The 18,692-nt window shown below is 42.3% G+C and overlaps 1 protein-coding gene and 3 non-coding genes across 4 annotated transcripts; all 4 read right to left on the bottom strand.

Moving 5' to 3' along the window:
* Positions 1-89: 89 nt before the first annotated feature.
* Positions 90-18,621, bottom strand: WDR43 (WD repeat domain 43). Its single transcript, XM_030946104.1, has 12 exons — positions 18,374-18,621; positions 13,909-14,046; positions 11,408-11,529; positions 7,617-7,737; positions 6,339-6,478; positions 5,751-5,853; positions 4,671-4,735; positions 4,125-4,293; positions 3,536-3,622; positions 1,685-1,816; positions 1,092-1,229; positions 90-284 (listed from the first exon to the last, which is right to left on the bottom strand). Exons 1-12 carry the CDS (start codon positions 18,566-18,568, stop codon positions 105-107), a joined length of 1,590 nt encoding a protein of 529 aa, XP_030801964.1. The 5' UTR covers positions 18,569-18,621; the 3' UTR covers positions 90-104.
* Positions 2,706-2,782, bottom strand: LOC115902858. Its single transcript, XR_004060652.1, has one exon. It is a non-coding gene; the product is annotated as a small nucleolar RNA SNORD53/SNORD92 (small nucleolar RNA).
* Positions 6,155-6,237, bottom strand: LOC115902860. The gene has a single exon (XR_004060654.1). It is a non-coding gene; the product is annotated as a small nucleolar RNA SNORD53/SNORD92 (small nucleolar RNA).
* LOC115902859 lies at positions 10,941-11,018 on the bottom strand. The gene has a single exon (XR_004060653.1). It is a non-coding gene; the product is annotated as a small nucleolar RNA SNORD53/SNORD92 (small nucleolar RNA).
* Positions 18,622-18,692: the final 71 nt, after the last annotated feature.

The raw sequence follows: 18,692 nt of genomic DNA, 5'->3' as shown, positions 1-18,692 counted from the left end.
ACAGTGACAATTGGTCCTTTGGTTAAGCTTAGCCAGAAAAGATAAGAAGTGTATCAGGAATAAATTAAGAAACATTTCAGTCCTCTTACGGCACCAAACCCATTTCAAAAATAAAGAGCCATATCCTGGATTTCAGTAGCTAGAAGGCAAATCACATGTGGCTTGTATGACAGTGCAAGAAGTGCAGGCTCTCTTACCTCATGCAGCAGTGGAATGACAGCATGTATAGGCATTCTGGCTACTGTGTTCTTTACTATATTTTCTTTCCTTGTGTTAAGCACTTTCTGTTAAAATGAAAAAATATGATCAGAGAATAATTCAGCTTTAATATGTGTATGGGCAACCAGCAAAATCAAAAATTCCTCCCTGTATCTCTCTTCCTACTCCACTACTTTTTTTATGCTGAGGATAATGAGCGAAAGATTTGCTATGAAAAGAGTTTCATTTTCCAAGTCAGGTTACAATTAACAAAGTAAAGGCACTCAATAAACCCATCTAAAACAATCTAGCACTGCCTCTAGTCCACCTGCCCCATGTTAAAAATTATAAATTACAGGCACATGAAAATCTCCCTTGATATTTTCTGACTTCCATAAATAAATGCCTTTCACCAGCATCTGTGACAAGAAATTTCTATTCAGCATCAAATTCTTAACAGTTCCCCTTCCCAGTACTATTATGGCCAAATGCAAAGATAAGCTTTTCAAGTGAAACTTGTCATCAATTCATTTCTCAAACAGTACCTGCCTGAAAAATGTACCCTCAGGAGACAAAGCACAGATTATGCTCCAGTCCAAGCTAAAGGGAACAGGGCTGCATTGGTAGCACCACTTGTAAAACATCTGAACTGTGATGTAACAAATTTATCATAAAGTGCCTCAAAGATCAGGGACTGACTCAGAAAGCAAGGCAGGTAGCAACAGAAAAGTAACACCAATTCATAACAGCACTGCCTTGAGCAGCAAACCAGCAAAAAGCAGCTAGGAGAAACAACAGGTTCTGAACTGTTCAGCCTGCCCAGCTTCCAAGGAGGCTCCCCACCAGTCCCAGCGCACAGATTCAACAGCACACACTGAGCTTGCAAGACTTACATTTAAGATTTCTGCATCGTTGCTTTCCAAGCCCTGGACCAGCAGCACAGCAAAGCTGTCTGTTTGGGGAAGGCCACCGGGAGTTTTGACTTTGCTCACATCAATATCCAATGCCCCAAGGCGCTCCTCGATGCTCTCCTGCACAGGGGAAATTAGGCAGTGCTGTGTCAGAGTGGTTTCTCACAAATGTCAGCTGAAAGCAAAGTACTTAACCTGGAGCATTCCCACTAGCTCTGCTGGAGAAGAACACAAATTTTGTGTATTCTTTTAAATGCACTGACAGAAGATAGCATGAGAAAACAAAGGCAGATGAAATTTTGGCTGAAAAGCACTAATCCATCTTGGCATAGGCAGCAACAAGTGTGTGACAAAGTTCTGCAAAAACCTGGCAAAACCACAGGCAAGGCACAGAGGGCTTGAACGAAAGAAATGTTTTGAGCAGGGGGAAGTCTCTTTCATACAGAAAGATGGTAACATTACCCCTTCTTCCACAGCAAACATAGCAAATCCAAGTTCACCTAAAGAAGGTATAACGATAATTTATGATTCTAGTTTCTCCAGTCTTGCTGAGTTTGAAATAAGAAGCCTTTTACCTCTGTCTCTCCTGGTTTCCTCTTGTTTTTCTTTTTCTCCTTTCCCAAGGCTGGAGTTTTGACAGCTGTACTATGTCCTGGAATGCCAGGTACTAGAACTTTGGCGTCCGAGTTCACCACAGGTGTCTTTACCTGGCACACAGAGAGAACCACATTTGCATGAACTGCTAGTATCTTCAGCTTTCTTCCCATTTAGAATATGCATTTTATTCTGCGACTCTCACACATGGTTTCACATGGTAAAACCAACCTGACACAACCCATTTTTTCTTGACATAAATATTAGGCAAATCCAACATATTTAAGAGAATTAATAACCTCAAGAAACAGACAGTTTTCATAATTAACTAAAGCAATGGTCTCTTGGGAATTACCTGTGAACCACTCTTCTTACAAGCTTTTGCTGTAACATCCACAGAACTGTTTGTATCAAACAACAAATACTTGGATGTTTTGCTGGCAATAGATACCACCTATGCTAATATTCAGCTCCATAAAACCACATGCAGATTAATTCAGCATCCACTGGAATGCAATAACTGACCAAGAAAAGCAACACAATGTAACAGCAAAAGGTAGTCACTATTCCCTTCAATCCCAACCCTTCTCTTCTAGGGATTGCTCAAACACAGAACTCAGTTGTCTTAGGCTGTGACCATGGTGACAAAAAGAGACACCTTAGTTTATAACAAGATGAGGTACCATCTTCAATGAACACAAAGTAGAAGGAATTTTGTTTTTAACAACCAAATGCTCCCCTGACTCACAGAGAATGTAATGCAGTGTGCCACTTCCAGAACATCAAAAATGCATTCTCTGCTACTTCCAGAACACTTCTTTAAACCATAGCACTTCTATCCAGGCCTTTATAAAAGTATAATCTACTACACTGAGCAAAGCAACTTCCAATTTCCAAGAAGTTGATTTTCTGCATCAAGAATTTTACCACAGAACACCAGTGGTGATAAAATACTATCCCCTCAGCTCACCAGATTCATCACTGACCTTCTCCCCACAGGGCATGCTCAGACAGCCAAGAGATGCGTCTTCACTGGAATTCAGCAAGAAGCGAAACCAAGATGGGTATCATCACTGCATGCCACACAGGCCCTGCAGCTCAGCCCTGCTACCCACCAGCCCCAGGACTGAGCAATCAGCACAAAACCCTGCCTGGCTGATGGAGCACTGGCTCCAGTAGATAACTGAAAGGTCAGCAAAACAGTGCTGTCTGCTCACTTCACTGATACTCCAAGCATTTCAAATCTTCAAGGCCTTGAAGATGCACAATGTTTAAGAACTTTACAGCCTGTCTCTAAACACCCAGGGGATCCTGCATGAGAGACTACAGTGCCAAGTGGCCTCAGTGGACACTGCTGCCATCCAAGTGCCAAGCTCACGTTCCCAGGTCCCTGTGAGCTGGAACACATGAAGGCCACATCAAGAAAGAGCAAATAGGACTTGCCCATTATGGCTCCACCACATTTTATTTAGACTCTAAAACAAAGTCATCCCACGTTCACCCCAAACCATCAGGGTCAAAGAGGTTGTACTCCAAGGGAAGGACTGACCTTTGGCAGAAAAACCCCATCAACCAGTCCTGCCTCTCAAGCAGATCTGCTTGGTTACAGGAGGGCCATGTGTGCCCTCACACATGCCAGAACACACAGAAACCATGAAGATCTCTCTGCCCACACCTGCCTGAGTGCTGTGGACATCTATAGCTACCTCTGCAGCTTTGAACAGGTCCATCCAGAAATCCAATCTCATTTTAAGAGAGCAGTGAATATTATCTACTTTGTTTCTGAAGGAAAACAAGAGAAGCAACAAAACCACACTTCATGCAAAGCTCACCTTTGTTACAGCAGCATCTGTTTTAAGTGACAACACTTTCTGGATGTCCCGTACCAAACATATGTGGGATTCACTGGTGTTCAAAGACTAGGAGGACAGGAACAAAACCAGTTAATATATTTGACACTCACACCTGTGATTCATTATGCTACTGAAAGATGAGAACAAATTCCAAAGGTATAAATTAGAATAAATGTTTTTTTCACTCTAGAATAGCAGCTCCTTTGCATATCTGCCTTTTGTTACCATATCTCTATACTCTCCAAGGACATTTACACAGGTAAACTGGAACTGTATTGAAACCAGTTTCAATGGCCTAACTCAGCAAGAGCTGAAATGGCAAGAAACAGTCAGCCACGGCATCAACCTGTACTCCAACTGAAAAAATGGAAGAATACAAATCACCTTTCCAAACAGCTTGGGGGCAACAGTCACAGCTCCCAAAACAAGGGCAAGGAATATGTTTTGTATTGTTATATCACTTCAAAACAGGAAAAATAAAAATAATAAACCAAAAAATTTCTCCAACTGGAAGCAGCATGCAGTCCATACTACAGAATGCAAACCCTCTCTGTCAAGTTTTACATACCACTTTCTCTATGATGGGCTGTAAGGCGTTTCCATACACCAGCAGCAGAGACTGTTTGTCTGTGCAAAATGCAGCTGCTAGAATAGGGACTGGCTTCGGTGTGGAGTCCCCATCCCCAGGTGTTGCTATCTGAACAGTACAGTTTGATGTTAAGGGTTTTTTGCAATAACTGGAAAAAAAAAAGAAGAAATTAAAAAAAATTGAAGATGTTTAGCTTGAACACTTCAATATCTTGCACATCTAAGCATCATTCATTAGCAGGTCCTCAACAAACTCAGCCATTTTACATCTTTTACAGATGGCTAAGATGAGGCACAGACACACAAAATCTGGGTTAAAGCCACACATAGTACCAAAGTGCAACACAATTCCCAACAAGTGAGTTCTTCAAAAACATGCCCAGTAACCCAAGACAAAGAAGCAGCTGGAACCTGGTTCACAAGCATTTACAAGAGCTTAAAGGCAGCAGCACAATAAAACTGAGCTTTGCCTTGCAGTAACCCCAGACCTTTCCCAAAGACACCCTCCAGGTGAATCCTAACTTACCCATTCAAGATATGTTCAAATAAATGCAACTGCCCATCTCTGCACACAACTGCTAACTTCACAGGCTGAAAGAAGGCACAGTAAGAGAGTTTCATTAGATGAAAGAAAAACCCTCCTGGAAGTTCAGGACATCGAGAGACAGTTGTATGGCTACAATTTGAACTTTTTCAGTATTTAAGAACATGACACTAAATCTGAAAAGAAGATCAAAGATGCAATCACTCAGGAACATTCAGTACAAGTGTTAGAAGATTAATAAAATAACTCACAGCTGTACTTTATCACTACTAATATACACTGAATTAAACAGTTTGCACAGTAGCAGACACATGTCTAGAGGCACAGCTCTGCAAAGGTACTAACTCTGTAAATAAGCTTAGAGGAAAGAAACTGAGATGACTCCTCTGAGAAACTAAATGACAGGGGTACGTTACTGAATACTCCCCAATACACGCAGGAAGAGGGAACTGGAAATATTAGAAAATTATAGCATGAAATACTGCTCTGAGAAATGGAACTTCAAGGCAGCAGGAGAATGTGTTTCACATTCACACATTTTTCAAAAGGCAACTACTTTGAAAGACTTGTGCTGTTAAAACTGAGAGACTTGGCAAATGTACACTGCTACTTTAACTCATTCAAGGCTACTTAATTCCAAATGCAGTTACAGTGCCAAAAACACTTGAAATCAGAAATAAACCAGGACCATACCCAAAGCAGATTTTTAGAAATAATTCCTTCTGTGAAATATTTTTTTCTTTGCTGCCAAGTTCTAACAACCATTTTAATTACTAACTTGTTCTAAATAGGAAGCAACTGACATTTCTGCCACCATGAACATTTCTGAGAAAACCCAATGAATTTGCACTTAGTAGCTTTGAAAAGGAGCATTTCAAACTACCAGCTTTATAAATACACCCGTAATAAATATTCTTAGACCCATGAATTGGTATTTGGATCTCATCTCTTCATAACAGAACCCAAAAACAAACCAAGCCTCTTTCTTTACACCCTTAAAAGGAAACTGATGTGGTAAGTGAAAATTGTTGAATGTATTTGTTTACAAACTATTGCTCCTACCTCTTCTTTAACTTCTGATACAGTCAGGTCCACAAAAGTTGGTTCATCTGTTACTGTGAAAGACATCACAGCATTCTTTTCTTTCCTATCTGATCTGATCTGCCTGGAAGACACAAAAAGCACACGTTATTTACCACAGCACAAACAGCATCCTCTGCACCAGACAAGCATTACAAAGCCTATAAATCACTAGTAAATGTGGTGGTATCTCCTATATCCAAAAGCACTATGCTGACATTTCAGTGTTTAGCTTAGAAAATGTTCTAATTTCTAAGAGCAAAATAACTCCCAAGAGAAACTGAGCAAGAAAACTGCATAAGCCTTACAAGAAGTGCAAAGAACAAGGAAGTTTATTACACAGTATGTTCTGGCACACACTAGTGATACCAATGGCACCTGGAAGCATGCTCAGACACAGCCAAGGAAAATCTCGTCTTCACTCAACAATCAGTGAGTCGAAACCACAATAAAGAGATCATCACTGCATTTTTCCAGAATGCCCCTTCTGCTTTATCTTGTGTAATCACAGTCACTCGATGGCTCTATGCTCAAAACTGATCAGTCACAGATGATGAAAAGATTACATACCACACACTCAATAATCGGTCGTGTATAGCTCCAGACAAGAAATAAAGTCCTGTAATTCCATCAAAGGGTTTACTTTCATTTGTAGGTTTCACTGTGGTAAACGTTAATGATGACACTGATGTAGCATGGCCTGTGAAATGCTAAGAGAAAAAACAGGATCTTTCCATGATTGTCATAAGCAGTCATATGGCGAAAATCAAAACATTAGTTAACAAACATTAGGAAATATTCAAGCGTTACTAAGTCAACAAGGACAGCTCAGTGGTTTTTAACGAGTGATCAGTTCCCTTGCATTTTGTATGTCAAGGAAGCTTTTTCTGCCCTGCCAGATATTTATCAACATTTTAAAACTTAAATGGGGAATCAAAGGCAAATTCAGTGGGACTAAATCCATGCAAAAGAAATGACATCCACCTGTACTGCTGTTACTGTCACAAAGCATTCCCCTCTGCCCCCCCAGCTTTACACTTCAACCAATGGAACTAGATTCAATTGCATTCTCAACTTAAACAATGGACACACGTGTGCTGACACTAAACTTGGGCAACACACCACCCCCAAGGGCCCCCCAAAAACTGGCTCTTCAATCTACTTTTGCAAAGAGTGGTTTTGGTCATTCTAGAATGCAGACATACATGGTAGCTGCCATGTGCCAGCAAGCCCACAGTAACAGCACATGTGACACACTCACCTGACAGGAGATTCAGAGACTATCCCTGTCCTGTCTGCTAGCAGGCAAGAGAACACGGCAGCATTCACGGATCAGCTAAAGCATGGCCATTTGCTCAATGTCTGAGCCCTGCTCAGGGAACAATAAGGAGTTGCTCCTATGCCTTCCAACTGTTTCAACAGCAAAACTGATAATGCCACCAGTTACATGAAGTTTAGCAAGGAAACTCGAAGGCTTTGTGGAGGGACTCATGATAAAACCCATGCCAGCAGTAACTGATACGGTGGTCAACGGAGTTCTCCTGACAGAAGGGTATCAGAGAGGGACCCAGTTAAAAAGAAAGGCATCCATCTTTCTCCTACAGCCTTGAGAAAGGATGCTGGCAGCATGCTCAGAAACAAAAATTTCATGTCCTCATTCAATTCTCAGCAAGTGGAAATCACAGTTTAGGGTACCATCACAGCAAAAATGTCCAGCGATCCCAAAACTGCTAATTGTATCCTCACACACAGTGAAATGTTTTAGAGGTCTGATCAGGAACGCTAGGTAGGTAGAGTCACCAATCAAGAAGGGCATTTTTTTGCATCTAGTTTAACAGAGGTACTTACTCTGTAGACTTCTTTGGTCTCCAAGTCCCACAGTTTTATAGTTCTACCAGCTGACAGCAGCATTTTTCCATCTGGACTGATGCATAGACAGGTGACACTGCTATTGTCGCCTTTCCACTTACTAGAATTTGGATGGAGTTTTTGTACAAAAGGAGAAAGATGGAGAAATAGAAAAAAAACCAGTATTCATTAGGATAATCTCAAAACCACCATGATGAAAAATTTAAGGTAAAATTTAAAAACCAGTGATTTAAGTAGTCAAGAAGCTATTCTGCTTCTGCACTTCGCCTTTAAATTAGTTTACAAAAAAACCCCTCAAAAATATAAAGTTATTCAATACTGAACTGTCGACTTCTTTTTTAGTATTTGCTTGTTCTGTTCTGAATTCCTCTCAAAGTTTTCTACTTCTGAAATTAAGGCAAGAAGAGCCATACTATTTTCAAGACTTCTCTATTCACCAATCCATTCAAAAAAGTCTTCTCAACACTAAAATTCAGCGTTTCAAAGCCTATTCAGTTACTGGCCCTCCTCCCAAGTCTCTGAAGCCACTGACAATAATAAACTTCATCTTAATATTTTGATTGTAAACAGCTTTCCTGGAAATATTTCTAAATAACTTTCACATGCCCAAGCAATTCCTCTTCTGTTTTCTAAAACAGGGATCATTTACTGTATCACCTTTGATAGAAGCTGAAAATTTTACAGCCCACAAATGTGGACAACATTGGCACCTTACAGAGAGTATGACAAGATTTTGTATTCTCTTCTGAAGACAAGACCATGACTTAAGAATTCAAACCATTTATGAACGTAAACCAAGAAGGTATTTTTAAATGTACTAAAAAGATGAGTCTAAACTAGACCTCGGAATATAAAGTACAGCAAAAATACCTTAGTTTGCACTTTGGATACTCTTTATATCATTTTTACAGGAAAGTTTTAAACAGGATCTCATAAAGGACATGTCCAGAATGCCTCTAAATATTCAAGAGTATTTAAGACATGAAAAAGCTACAGAGTGACAGGAAGTCATCCAAAATGTTTATCTATCTCTCTACAACACCTTGTCTTGCCTCTTCAGCAACTCTCTCTTCCCCAACAGCTTGTCCCTCTGCCAGTGGTTTCATGTGTGCTGCACACACCTCCTGAAGTGGGCCTATGGAGTACTCCTACAGTAGTAGGTTTCAACTGCCTTCCTAGCAGTCCTACCTCTATAGGAACATGTCTAGAAGCCTGCAAATCAAATTTAAAAAATTTATTACCACTTCTCTACCCCAGGAGCCAATCCTGATTTCTCTGTGGATTGCACAAATATTAATTTCTGGGTCCTGACAGGTGTTAAAGAATGCAGGCACTCTCATGTGTTCATTGGGTGTGAGCAATTGATGTGGATAATTTGTTCCTTCTGGTAGGCAAAACTTTAGGAGAACTGATTTCTTCTACTCTTTCCAAATTGAGTTACCTTAGGTGTGACTTGTAACATTAACACAGAAAATTTTCAGGTAAAAACCACAACGTTACATTGCTCATGTACTTTCTATCTATACACTCTGGGAATTATTTTCTTTTGCCATCTTTAAAATTAAAGAACACAATGCTTCAAATTACATTCCATAACCACAGTCCCCCCACTCCACGGTCCCTGGTATGAGAGGGGGCAGAGGGAAACATCCAAGAGGTATGACAACAAAAACTCTCCCTTTTCCTGAGAAAGCAGCATGGTTGGGACACATGTCCAGTACTTGTACATGAACACACACACTGTGGGATACAAAGTGAATGAGAGGTCCATGGGCAGCTTCAGAGCTTTGATCCAACTGGATTCATAGAACAACAGTGAGATGCCTTGCAAGACAAGGACCTTTAGGAAGGCACCTCAGCAATGACATGCCAGGAAGGCAAAAAGAAGAGAGGTTTCTCCACAGAGAAGTGTAGCATAAATGCATGGAACATTCCTTTGAAACAGGGAAAGAACATAAATGCATAGAATAATCCAGGAAACAAGAGGGAAGGTTATACAACAAATCCACCTGGAAACTATTTCCAGGCACTGAAAGGTCAAAAAAAGTTTCTGGGCACATCCAGCATAGAATTACAAATGGCAAATCATGTCTAACCAACCTGATTGCCTTAATGAGACAATCTCCTTGGCTGATGAGGAGAGACACATTTAAGCTGTCAAAAGCATTGCTGAAGCCAAGGTCTCACACATCCTTGCAGCCAAATTGGAGATCTATAGCCTGAATGGATGGTCTCTAAGGAGAACAGGATCAGGCTGCATCACTGAGCTCAAACAGTTGTGATCACTGGTATGAAGTCCAGCTGGTGGCCAGTCACTCCCTCTAGGGACATCCCAATACTGCTTAATATCCTCCATAACTGCCCCAGTCTACATTAATGATCTCAGGACAGAATGCACACCTAACAACTTTACACTCAATCCCAAATTAGGGAGACCAGTTGATATCCTGGAGGACAGGGCTGCTACTCAGGGGTATCTCAACAGGCTTGAGAAGAAACAGGCTGTCAGAATTGCAAACCTGAAGAGGACAAAAAAGCCCTGCAGGCTGGGGACAAATAGCTAGAAAGGAGCTTTGAAGAAAAGAGACTTGCAGTCCTCACAGTAAAGCTGAGCAGGAGCAAGCAGGGAGTCCTTGTGGCAATGAGCTGTATGATCTGTGGATGATCTGTATGATCTGCATTAGCCAGAGTGCTGTCAGCAGGTCAAGGAATGGGACTCCTCTGCTCTGTGCAACGCCTGAAACTGCACCTGAGCACTGTGTTCAGGGGAACAGGACACAAAGTCACTGACATGGTGGAGTAAATCCAGCGGAGGGCCACGAAGGCACCTCAGGGACTAGAGCACATCATGGAAGAGGGAAAGGTGAGGGAACTGGGTGTGCTCAATTCTGACAGAGAAGGCTAGAGGGAGATTTTACAGCCATCTTCTGCTACTTTACATGGGTTCTCAACATAATACAACCTAATGATGCATCTCTTTCCTTGGGATACCAAAGAGGCTACTGATAATGGGCTGCCTGCAGTGCCCATGCCAACCTTAATAGAACCAGGAGCACTGCAGTAATAACCAACAGTGGGAAACATCACAAAAAAAGAAACAACATCAAAAGAAGGCTCAATGGGCCATCAGTTGGCTTTAATTGAAGAAAGGGAGCCAGGATTGTTAATAGAAATCTTGGTTTCTTCTTTAAAGTTTAAGAACAATTTGACTTTATTACAGAAGAAAATAACTGCCTACACCAGACATTTTGTTACTCTGCAGTAATCTCAATTTTGCTCAACAGTACTTTTAACAGTAGCAGCCTGCTCAGACAGCCAAGTGGAAGTGTCCCCACTGCACATCAGCAGCAAGCGAAACCAAGTGGGTTATCATCACAGCAAGGCCCGTTGAGCAAAGCTGGGTGCATGCAGCAGGTTCTACTGGAATGAGATCTTCCAGTATCTACTCAAGGATTTTTTTTCTAGAATTTAGATTTTTCAGCATTTAGTGGGACTTTCAGTCTTCCAGTGTCACTAAAAGTTAGCATGGAGGGATCCAAACCCCTCTCAGAACAGTCTGATCTAGCCTTTCCAATACACAGAGGAAGATACCTAACTATGACAACTATGCTTTCATTCCTTAATAAAACCTCTTCTGAAAAATAACAGCCAACAGTCACTTTGTGGGCATGAAGCCTGGAAAGCAGAGTGCAGCATTTCCAAAACCTGCAAGGGAGAAAACACACAAAAGCAAGAGTAAAAAAATTCAAGTGAAAAGCAGCGCTACTCACCACTTTACTTTGCAGGTCTGTGTGTTCCATTCCACAATGTGTTTGTCATCTGAACAGCTATACAAGCAGCAGCTCTCTTGATGCCATCTCACACAGTTTACTCTACTGTCATGACCACCATCCTACAGAAGATAACATAGAGTCAACTCACTGGAGTAGTCTTGACAACTGAGTCTTCCCCACACCAACTATGTGAACAAGGTGCTTTTGAGGTCTAAATTCCAATCATTGACATCTTAAAGAGTGTGTGTGTGGTTTCAAAGAACATACATGACAGTTATATAAATTAAAGATATTGCACATTTTGGTACATACACGTAAGTATTTTGGCTTGGCTTATACAAGAGGAGACGTTGTCTACAGTTTCCTCACACAGGGAAGCAGAGGGGCAGGCACTGATCTCTTCTCTCTGGTGGACAGTGACAGAACCAAAGGGAATGGCAAGAAGCTGTGTTGGGAGGGGGGGAGTTAGGGTGGATATTATGAAAAATTTCTTTCTTCACCCACAGGGCACAGGCTCCCCAAGGAAGTGGTCAAAGCCCCAAGCCTGGTAGAGCTCAAGAAGCATTTGGACCATGCCCTCAGGTGCACGGTGTGACTCCCAGGGCTGTCCTGTGCTGGGCCATGGAGAAGATAGTCCATAAGATAATCTGATGTGTATGTCTCAAACACTGACAGCCAGACAGCCAGGGAACCAACCAACAACTGTTGGTAAGAACACACTGTGGGAAAGAACAGGATGTGGCTGGAGGAGGGGGCCATGCAAAGGTAGGGCAACACATTCCTGGTCCATCCTTGTTCTGGCTCCTGGTGGTCAGCACAGCACAAGCACAGGAAAGACTCAAGAAGTGGGCCTGGATTGTTGACAAAAGGCAGCCCAAGCAGGGGGGATTCAAGACCACCAAAGACCCCCCCAAAGCCCTCCAGCCCATTTCCAGAAAGGTCTAGAGCAAATGCACAAGGTAACTAATTATCATAGAAAGTGAGAAACTCTGCTCCAGGGTGGGCAGAGCTGGTCCACAAAAAATGCTCCCAAAAAGCCTGAGCAATGGATGCCCCAGGACACTGGACACCCCATCAGCTGGTCTGATGCTGGAGCCAGGACTGGTGACTTTTCTTTCTTCATTACTTTCTTTCTCTCTCTCTTCTCTTTTGCCTTACCCCTTATTCAAAACCCACTGCAGTGCATTTAAATTAGAAGACACCAATTTCCATGCCAAGTGTATAATTTACTGATACAAATTTGTAGATTTTGTGGAGCCTGTGCCTTTTGTCATTCCTTTCTGACCACAAGCACCTACACACCTGCATGCTCCCTTCAGTTTCAGGGTGGGATGCTACCAGACAGGAGAGCAATTTCATAGATCCCTTAAAAAAAATTGTCTTGCCTGCTGTTTTTATACATACAGCCAAACAAGGCTAACCATATGAAATCTGCTCAAAGGAAAGAACAGCCACAGGTGTCTTGCTGAAGTCTTAAAAGTGCTTCCTTCCTTAAGGGCACTCAAGAGGTGAGTAGCCTTCCCTTTGTATTAGCATTCAGGAGCAGACTATCATCAGACCAGAAGACCCCTTAAGCAGTATCACTTCTCTTAACAACCAAAATCTCTGCAGCTCCAAATATAACCTTGAATTATTTATGCAAATATTTAATGGAGACCATTTCACTATTTGGATTGTAACAACCTGCTCAGATTACTCCCGAAGGTATTGATCCAAATGAGCTTTGAGCACGACAAACTACACTGCAGCCAGATATTCTGTTCAGTAAAGACAGCTAAAGGTAACACCTCTTATTTTAATAGGAATAATCTTTTAATTCAACCTATATATAAAAAGCAAAGTACTCATAAAACCTGCTGTCTTCTGTGGAAAAAGAGTGTTTTCAAACAAACTACAACTACACTTTTCAAACATAGTTTTCCATATAATGGAGTTTATATTTATTAGTTACTGTCACATCATAATTCTCAGAAATTACTCCTTTCTCTAAATTCATGTATGTTCATCATCCTACTACCTACAACTCTGAGTTTAGAAGCAAAAGTATACCCCAAGTATCTCAGAAGTATTGCATAGCCATTCTTAGGGATTTATTTTGCTTGTTATGTAACCCACAACTAAAATGGAGGTGCCTGGGAGTTTGGAAAGGCAAAATTAAAGTCACTGTGATCATTTAAAAAAGCTCATGTGCTGAGAGCTCAAGAGCTTCCACAAGAGAGGTAAATTTACAGAAGAGTCCACCAGTGCGACACCTTCCCAAGCACTGATGAGTTCTCTGCCCTTCCACAATGCCATGCAGGAAGTGAGGGTAGGACAGTCCCACCAAGGATTTAACTCTCCAGTGAGGAATTTCATCATTACTGTTATTTTTAATGGAAAGTAGCAAATCCATGGACAGTGTTAAGATGTTGCACCAACTTAGAAACCAAGATTTTTTGGCCTAAACTGACTGAAGCCATCAGTGTTTGGTAGCATGTGATGAAGAGTGCATTACTTACTAGCTTGCTCTGTAATTCTCCTTTTACTGTGCTGTACAACAAAATGCTACCAACTGCTGTACCAATAGCCAGGATATCTAACTGCTTGTCCACTTCTCCTCCAACTTCAGACTTCCGTTTTTTCCTCTGGGGGCCATCCTGGAAAACCAAAAGAGAGAAACTGTGAAATAAATGAGTCTGACTGGCTAATCTCAGTGTTAAAGCAGAGGGAAGAAAAACCTTAAGAGAAGTTTGAGATCCAGACAGCCAGCACGAACACCAATAAGATAATGAACGCTGAAGTGTACACAATCCTAGAAACTCATCTTGTACCTCCATGAAAAAGGGTAACAAACTTGCTATGAGTCACTTGGAAACACCTGGTATAGACCATTTTGCTACCACCCTAACCACATGCATGTGGCAAAAAAAACACATTGAAGTTTTTTACAAATTTCCTGTCCCAGAGGCAGAAGATGAACACATTCAGAACACTTCATCCACAAAACGGAAATGCTTGATCATGATCAATTATTTTTTTCTCAAAAGGTAATCAAAAGAGTCTTGCAAATCTGAAGCATTCATAATGCTTCTTAAAAAGAAAGTGCTACCCCATTCCACAGAGGGAAGTGACTGGGATTCAAAGGAAAGTGCTCTGCCCAAGTCCTGCTGTCTGCACCAGAGGTCCTCAGATGATCAGGAAATTCATAAGTCTTCACACTCTTGCTATGCAAGTGCTATCAGCCACCTCAAGGAGAGATTTCACTTTGTCTCCCTTAACCAAATATTTGAGAATGCAGGTCACTGGGAAGGGAAGAAGGAATCAAACTGGTTCTTAAACATGTGAAAGTAAAATAAAGACGGCAGAAGAAGTCATCATATTCATTCTCACTGGGTTAATCACTAATTGCACACACACAAATAAAAAAGGAAAATCAAAAAAACTGCTCAAGGACACAAAAAGAAAAAAAATCACTAATGCCACTGATCAGTTTTTAAATTGGACCTTGGTATGTCTCCTTACATTTGTTACATCACAGCAAAGCATTCTCTCCAATTTAAAAATTACACACATGCTACTGCTTCTTCTGCACAACAGATCTATTTTCACTGACAAGCAGCCTGAAGAAGCCCAAGGAGACTGATAAAATGTGAGCAACCAGCTCTGTTCAGGTTCCATGTGGTGTAGCTCATCTGTTTTACAACAGACATGACACAGTGAAGACAAATCATTTCTACTCAGGTCCAGAAATATGACAATCAGGATGTGGTAATTTTCACCACAAGTAAGATATTAAAGTTTGATAGTGAAGGATAAATATTTTGGTTCTTTGAAGAAGGATTTTCTATTCCTTCTGTATTTAACAGAAGGAGCTAACACCTTCTGCAAACACAAGTGTTTTGGTTTAGGCCAAAAAATACAAAACTGCTGTAAAGATAACTTCTACATCAAAAGCAGACTATTGAGAAAAGAGATTACAATTAGGGGTTTTTGCAAGTATTTGTTTAGGCTTTATCTCTGCTGAGAAAGAAAAGTATTTATAAAATATTAAAAAACAAATGCTGAGAAACTAATGGCAATTAAGTGAAACTTCAGTCTGACATGCAAAGCCAAAGGCCACAGAGTGGAGATGCAAGTACAACTCCTGTGTTTTCTGGTACTTTTCCATCTTTTTAAGTAGTTTTAGCAATTAGCCCACACACCCCTGCTGCAAAGCAAAACCAAACTTAATAACAGACTTTATTCTCTTCCCCTGAATAAATCTTTGAACTAGTTTTTTTTCAACCTCCATTTCAGTTTGGTATAGCATATTTCCCTGGAACAATTCAAAGGCACAACAGAAATCCCACAAGTACAGAGTTATTTCCAGGGTCAGGAAAAAGTAAGGGGCAGTGAAGGTTTCTCTGGTTTTTTTTCCACAGGCATTTCTTTACTGATCATTCCTTATCAGCAATATGAGGGGAGCACTTCATCAGAAAGCTCTGCATGAAGAAATGCCAGTGGAAAATTCAGACACCTGTTAACATTTGAGATGATCTGGAAAAAAAAACTTTAAGAACTTAAAAAAAATCTAACTTCTCTACATTAAATTAGTACACAGAGCAAATGACAACTGCATTTAACATCCATGTGGGATTCACTTGTGGATCGGGGTCTTAAATAGAAGAGCACCCTGTTGTCATGGACAGGACAGGATAAATATCAGCTTCCTTGTCATTTGATTTCTTCTTCAGATTTATGGAAACTCAAACTTATTTATAAATCCTACAACCTTGCCTGAAAAGGCACAATATTTTAATTAGAGATGGCTAAAAGAAGTTACTTGAAAAGGAACCATGCACACATTTTTCCATAATGTTCTTCCTTGACTTGATAAGCCACTGAGACTTTCTAAACAGAAAACTGCTTTACATGAAATAAAGCACTTAGAACACTGAAACAGGGAGAAATCTAAAGGTCTGGACACTTGACAGTGACAGAGCAGTTGTAGCTTGTTAGGAAGAGAGTGGAAGAGCGTGTTTTGAATGTTGGAGGTGCACTCTTGCACAAGACACCCCGTGGAGCAGGAGGTGATGAGCGCTGCGCACAGGAAGCACTGACTGCCACTGGAAGCACGTGGGCATGGAGCATCCCAGTAAAGCCAGCCCTGCATCAGCAATTCCAGAGGCTGCAGTTCAAAACGTGAGTTCTAATATTCCCCTGCAACACATGGCCTCCATGAACATGGCAGCAGTCCAAACCATACTGAGTTTAAGTGTAATTTGGCCAAACACCATTTATAGCTACCTACCCCTGACCACCTGATACTAGAACTGCCTAGACAGATGTCAACTCTCCAGGAACAAAAGACTAAATAACGCCAGAAAAAACACATTTAATAAAATGCTTTTGGCATAAGTATCCCAGTTTTAGTTTTACAACTCAGTCTAAGGAAAAAACCGATGACTTTTAAAGGTTTTATGGCACAATTATTGTAAGAAACAGTATGTTTCCCAGCTCCACTTTAAAATGGACTAGCTCTGGAGCAGGGGACAGGATTCAAACTACTGGAATAACTAGAAAGCACTGAGAGGTGCCTAAGGTTACTTTCAAATAACCTTAAACCAGGTTAAATTCAAAGACTTGTGGGGCTTAGGAGTGTGCCTCTAGAAAAGGTTATTTTAAAAAACTGTTTTAAAAGCCCCTCAGAAACTTCCTGTGCTTGACTTATGGCACCACAGCAGCACAGTGTGTATAGCTCAGTTTTATTTCATACAGGACAGATTAACCCCATTTTCATATGCCAGTTTCAGTGAACTTAAAAGCAATGAACCTATACAGCCTTGCAACTGATGAACAGATCGTTTTTACTGCAAAGTTCCATGACAAAGGAACAGGTTCAGGCTACCTAAAACTGACTCTTTCTACTTCATTCTTCACATGTCCTGGGAGTTTTCAAAGCTGCTCAACTGAGAAAACAATATTGCCCTCCTTTGGGTCGATAATCTGTGTTTTATGCCTTTTGAAACAGCCTGAACAGCATTTCAAATACACTGAATTACTGATACACTGAAACACACTTTAAAAACCCCTCCTTAGCTCTTATGACAAAGGGGGTGGATTTCACATACTTTATGCAGGTTTTGCATTCTTTTTTTCTCAGGAAATGGTATATTCCAGCTAAAGAATTACTTCAACATAAAAAAGACCAAAAGGTACCCCAGTACATACTCCAGATATTTTCAGGTTCAGTGTTCACCTGAGGTGACGTTAACTAGAACTTGATCCAAGGTGGAGAACATCCAAGCACTCCTGATGCACGCTGTGAATTAAAACTACTGAACACCTTCTTGCAGGATTCCTGGGCTCAGGAAGATGAATCATAGACAGTGTAGCAGCTTGCACGGGAGTACTTGCAAGGCTAAGGAATCGTGGAGAGATCCTGCCTTTAACTACGGGGGTGCACAGCAGCTGACCCGCTCTGCAGCATCGCCTTTTCAATTACGGCAAGACGTGCCATCAATTAACATACCTCGCTCCTTCGAGGAAGACTTCTTCCACGCAGATAATATGAGGGACAAATGGTTTTCAACAGTCAGCGCTTCTGTCGAAATTTTGTTTTAAAAAAAAGCACAAAACTAAGCCTCCAGCGTCGCCTCCCCCACCGACACGTGAAATTTACCTCAAGCAGCGCAATCCTGGGAGGGGGAGCGGCTCCCCCCGCGCCCCCCCCATTCCAGAGTACGACACACGTGGGCACCCCGCACACCCCGGGGCCACAGGGAGACGGGACGGGCCGGTGCCCGAGCCCCGCGGAGCTCCGGGACCCTCACCCCGCTCCCCGGCCCGCCCGGCCACATGGCGCCGGGAGGGCGGGGTGAAGCCGAGCGGGCCGCGGCCACGCGTCAGCGCTGCTCGGGTCGCCGCCATCCCCATCCCCATCCCCATCCCCCTCCTGATGCGTGTCCCCTCCCCGCCGCCTCCCCGCTCCCTCCCCTCACGCACCTTGCTGGGGGGCTGCCGCGCACCCGCCGGGGCCCAGGCCAGGCACGTACAGGCGGCGCTGAGGTGGGCGGAGGGCACGTACTCGTGCTGCAGGCGGCTGCCGGCCGTGTCCCACACGCGCAGCCGCCCATCGGGCCCGGCCGAGGCGAACAAGCGGCACCCGCGGGGGGAGAAGGCGCACGGAGGGGCCGCCATGGCGCGCGCGCTCCCCTCGCCTCTGCCCGGCCCGCCCCGCGCGGCGCATGCACCGCCCGCGTGCTCGCCCCGCGCGCCTGCGCCGCACGCCCCGATGACGCCACGTGCGTCATCGGGGCGTGCG

The sequence above is a fragment of the Camarhynchus parvulus genome, chromosome 3 (assembly GCF_901933205.1).
Source record: "Camarhynchus parvulus chromosome 3, STF_HiC, whole genome shotgun sequence".
In the NCBI taxonomy this organism is placed as follows: Eukaryota; Metazoa; Chordata; class Aves; order Passeriformes; family Thraupidae; genus Camarhynchus; species Camarhynchus parvulus.
This window is presented reverse-complemented; position numbering and strand designations above follow the sequence as displayed.

Bases quoted from the DNA above. Each gene is read 5' to 3' on its own strand.
- WDR43 (XM_030946104.1), bottom strand. From the start codon at position 18,568: ATGGCGGCCCCTCCGTGCGCCTTCTCCCCCCGCGGGTGCCGCTTGTTC. The intron at 4,736-5,750 runs GTAGGAGCAATA...GCCTTCTTTCAG, and splicing joins TATCAGAAGTTAAAGAAGAG to CCTGTGAAGTTAGCAGTTGT. The intron at 285-1,091 runs GTAAGTCTTGCA...TCATTTTAACAG, and splicing joins ACGATGCAGAAATCTTAAAT to AAAGTGCTTAACACAAGGAA.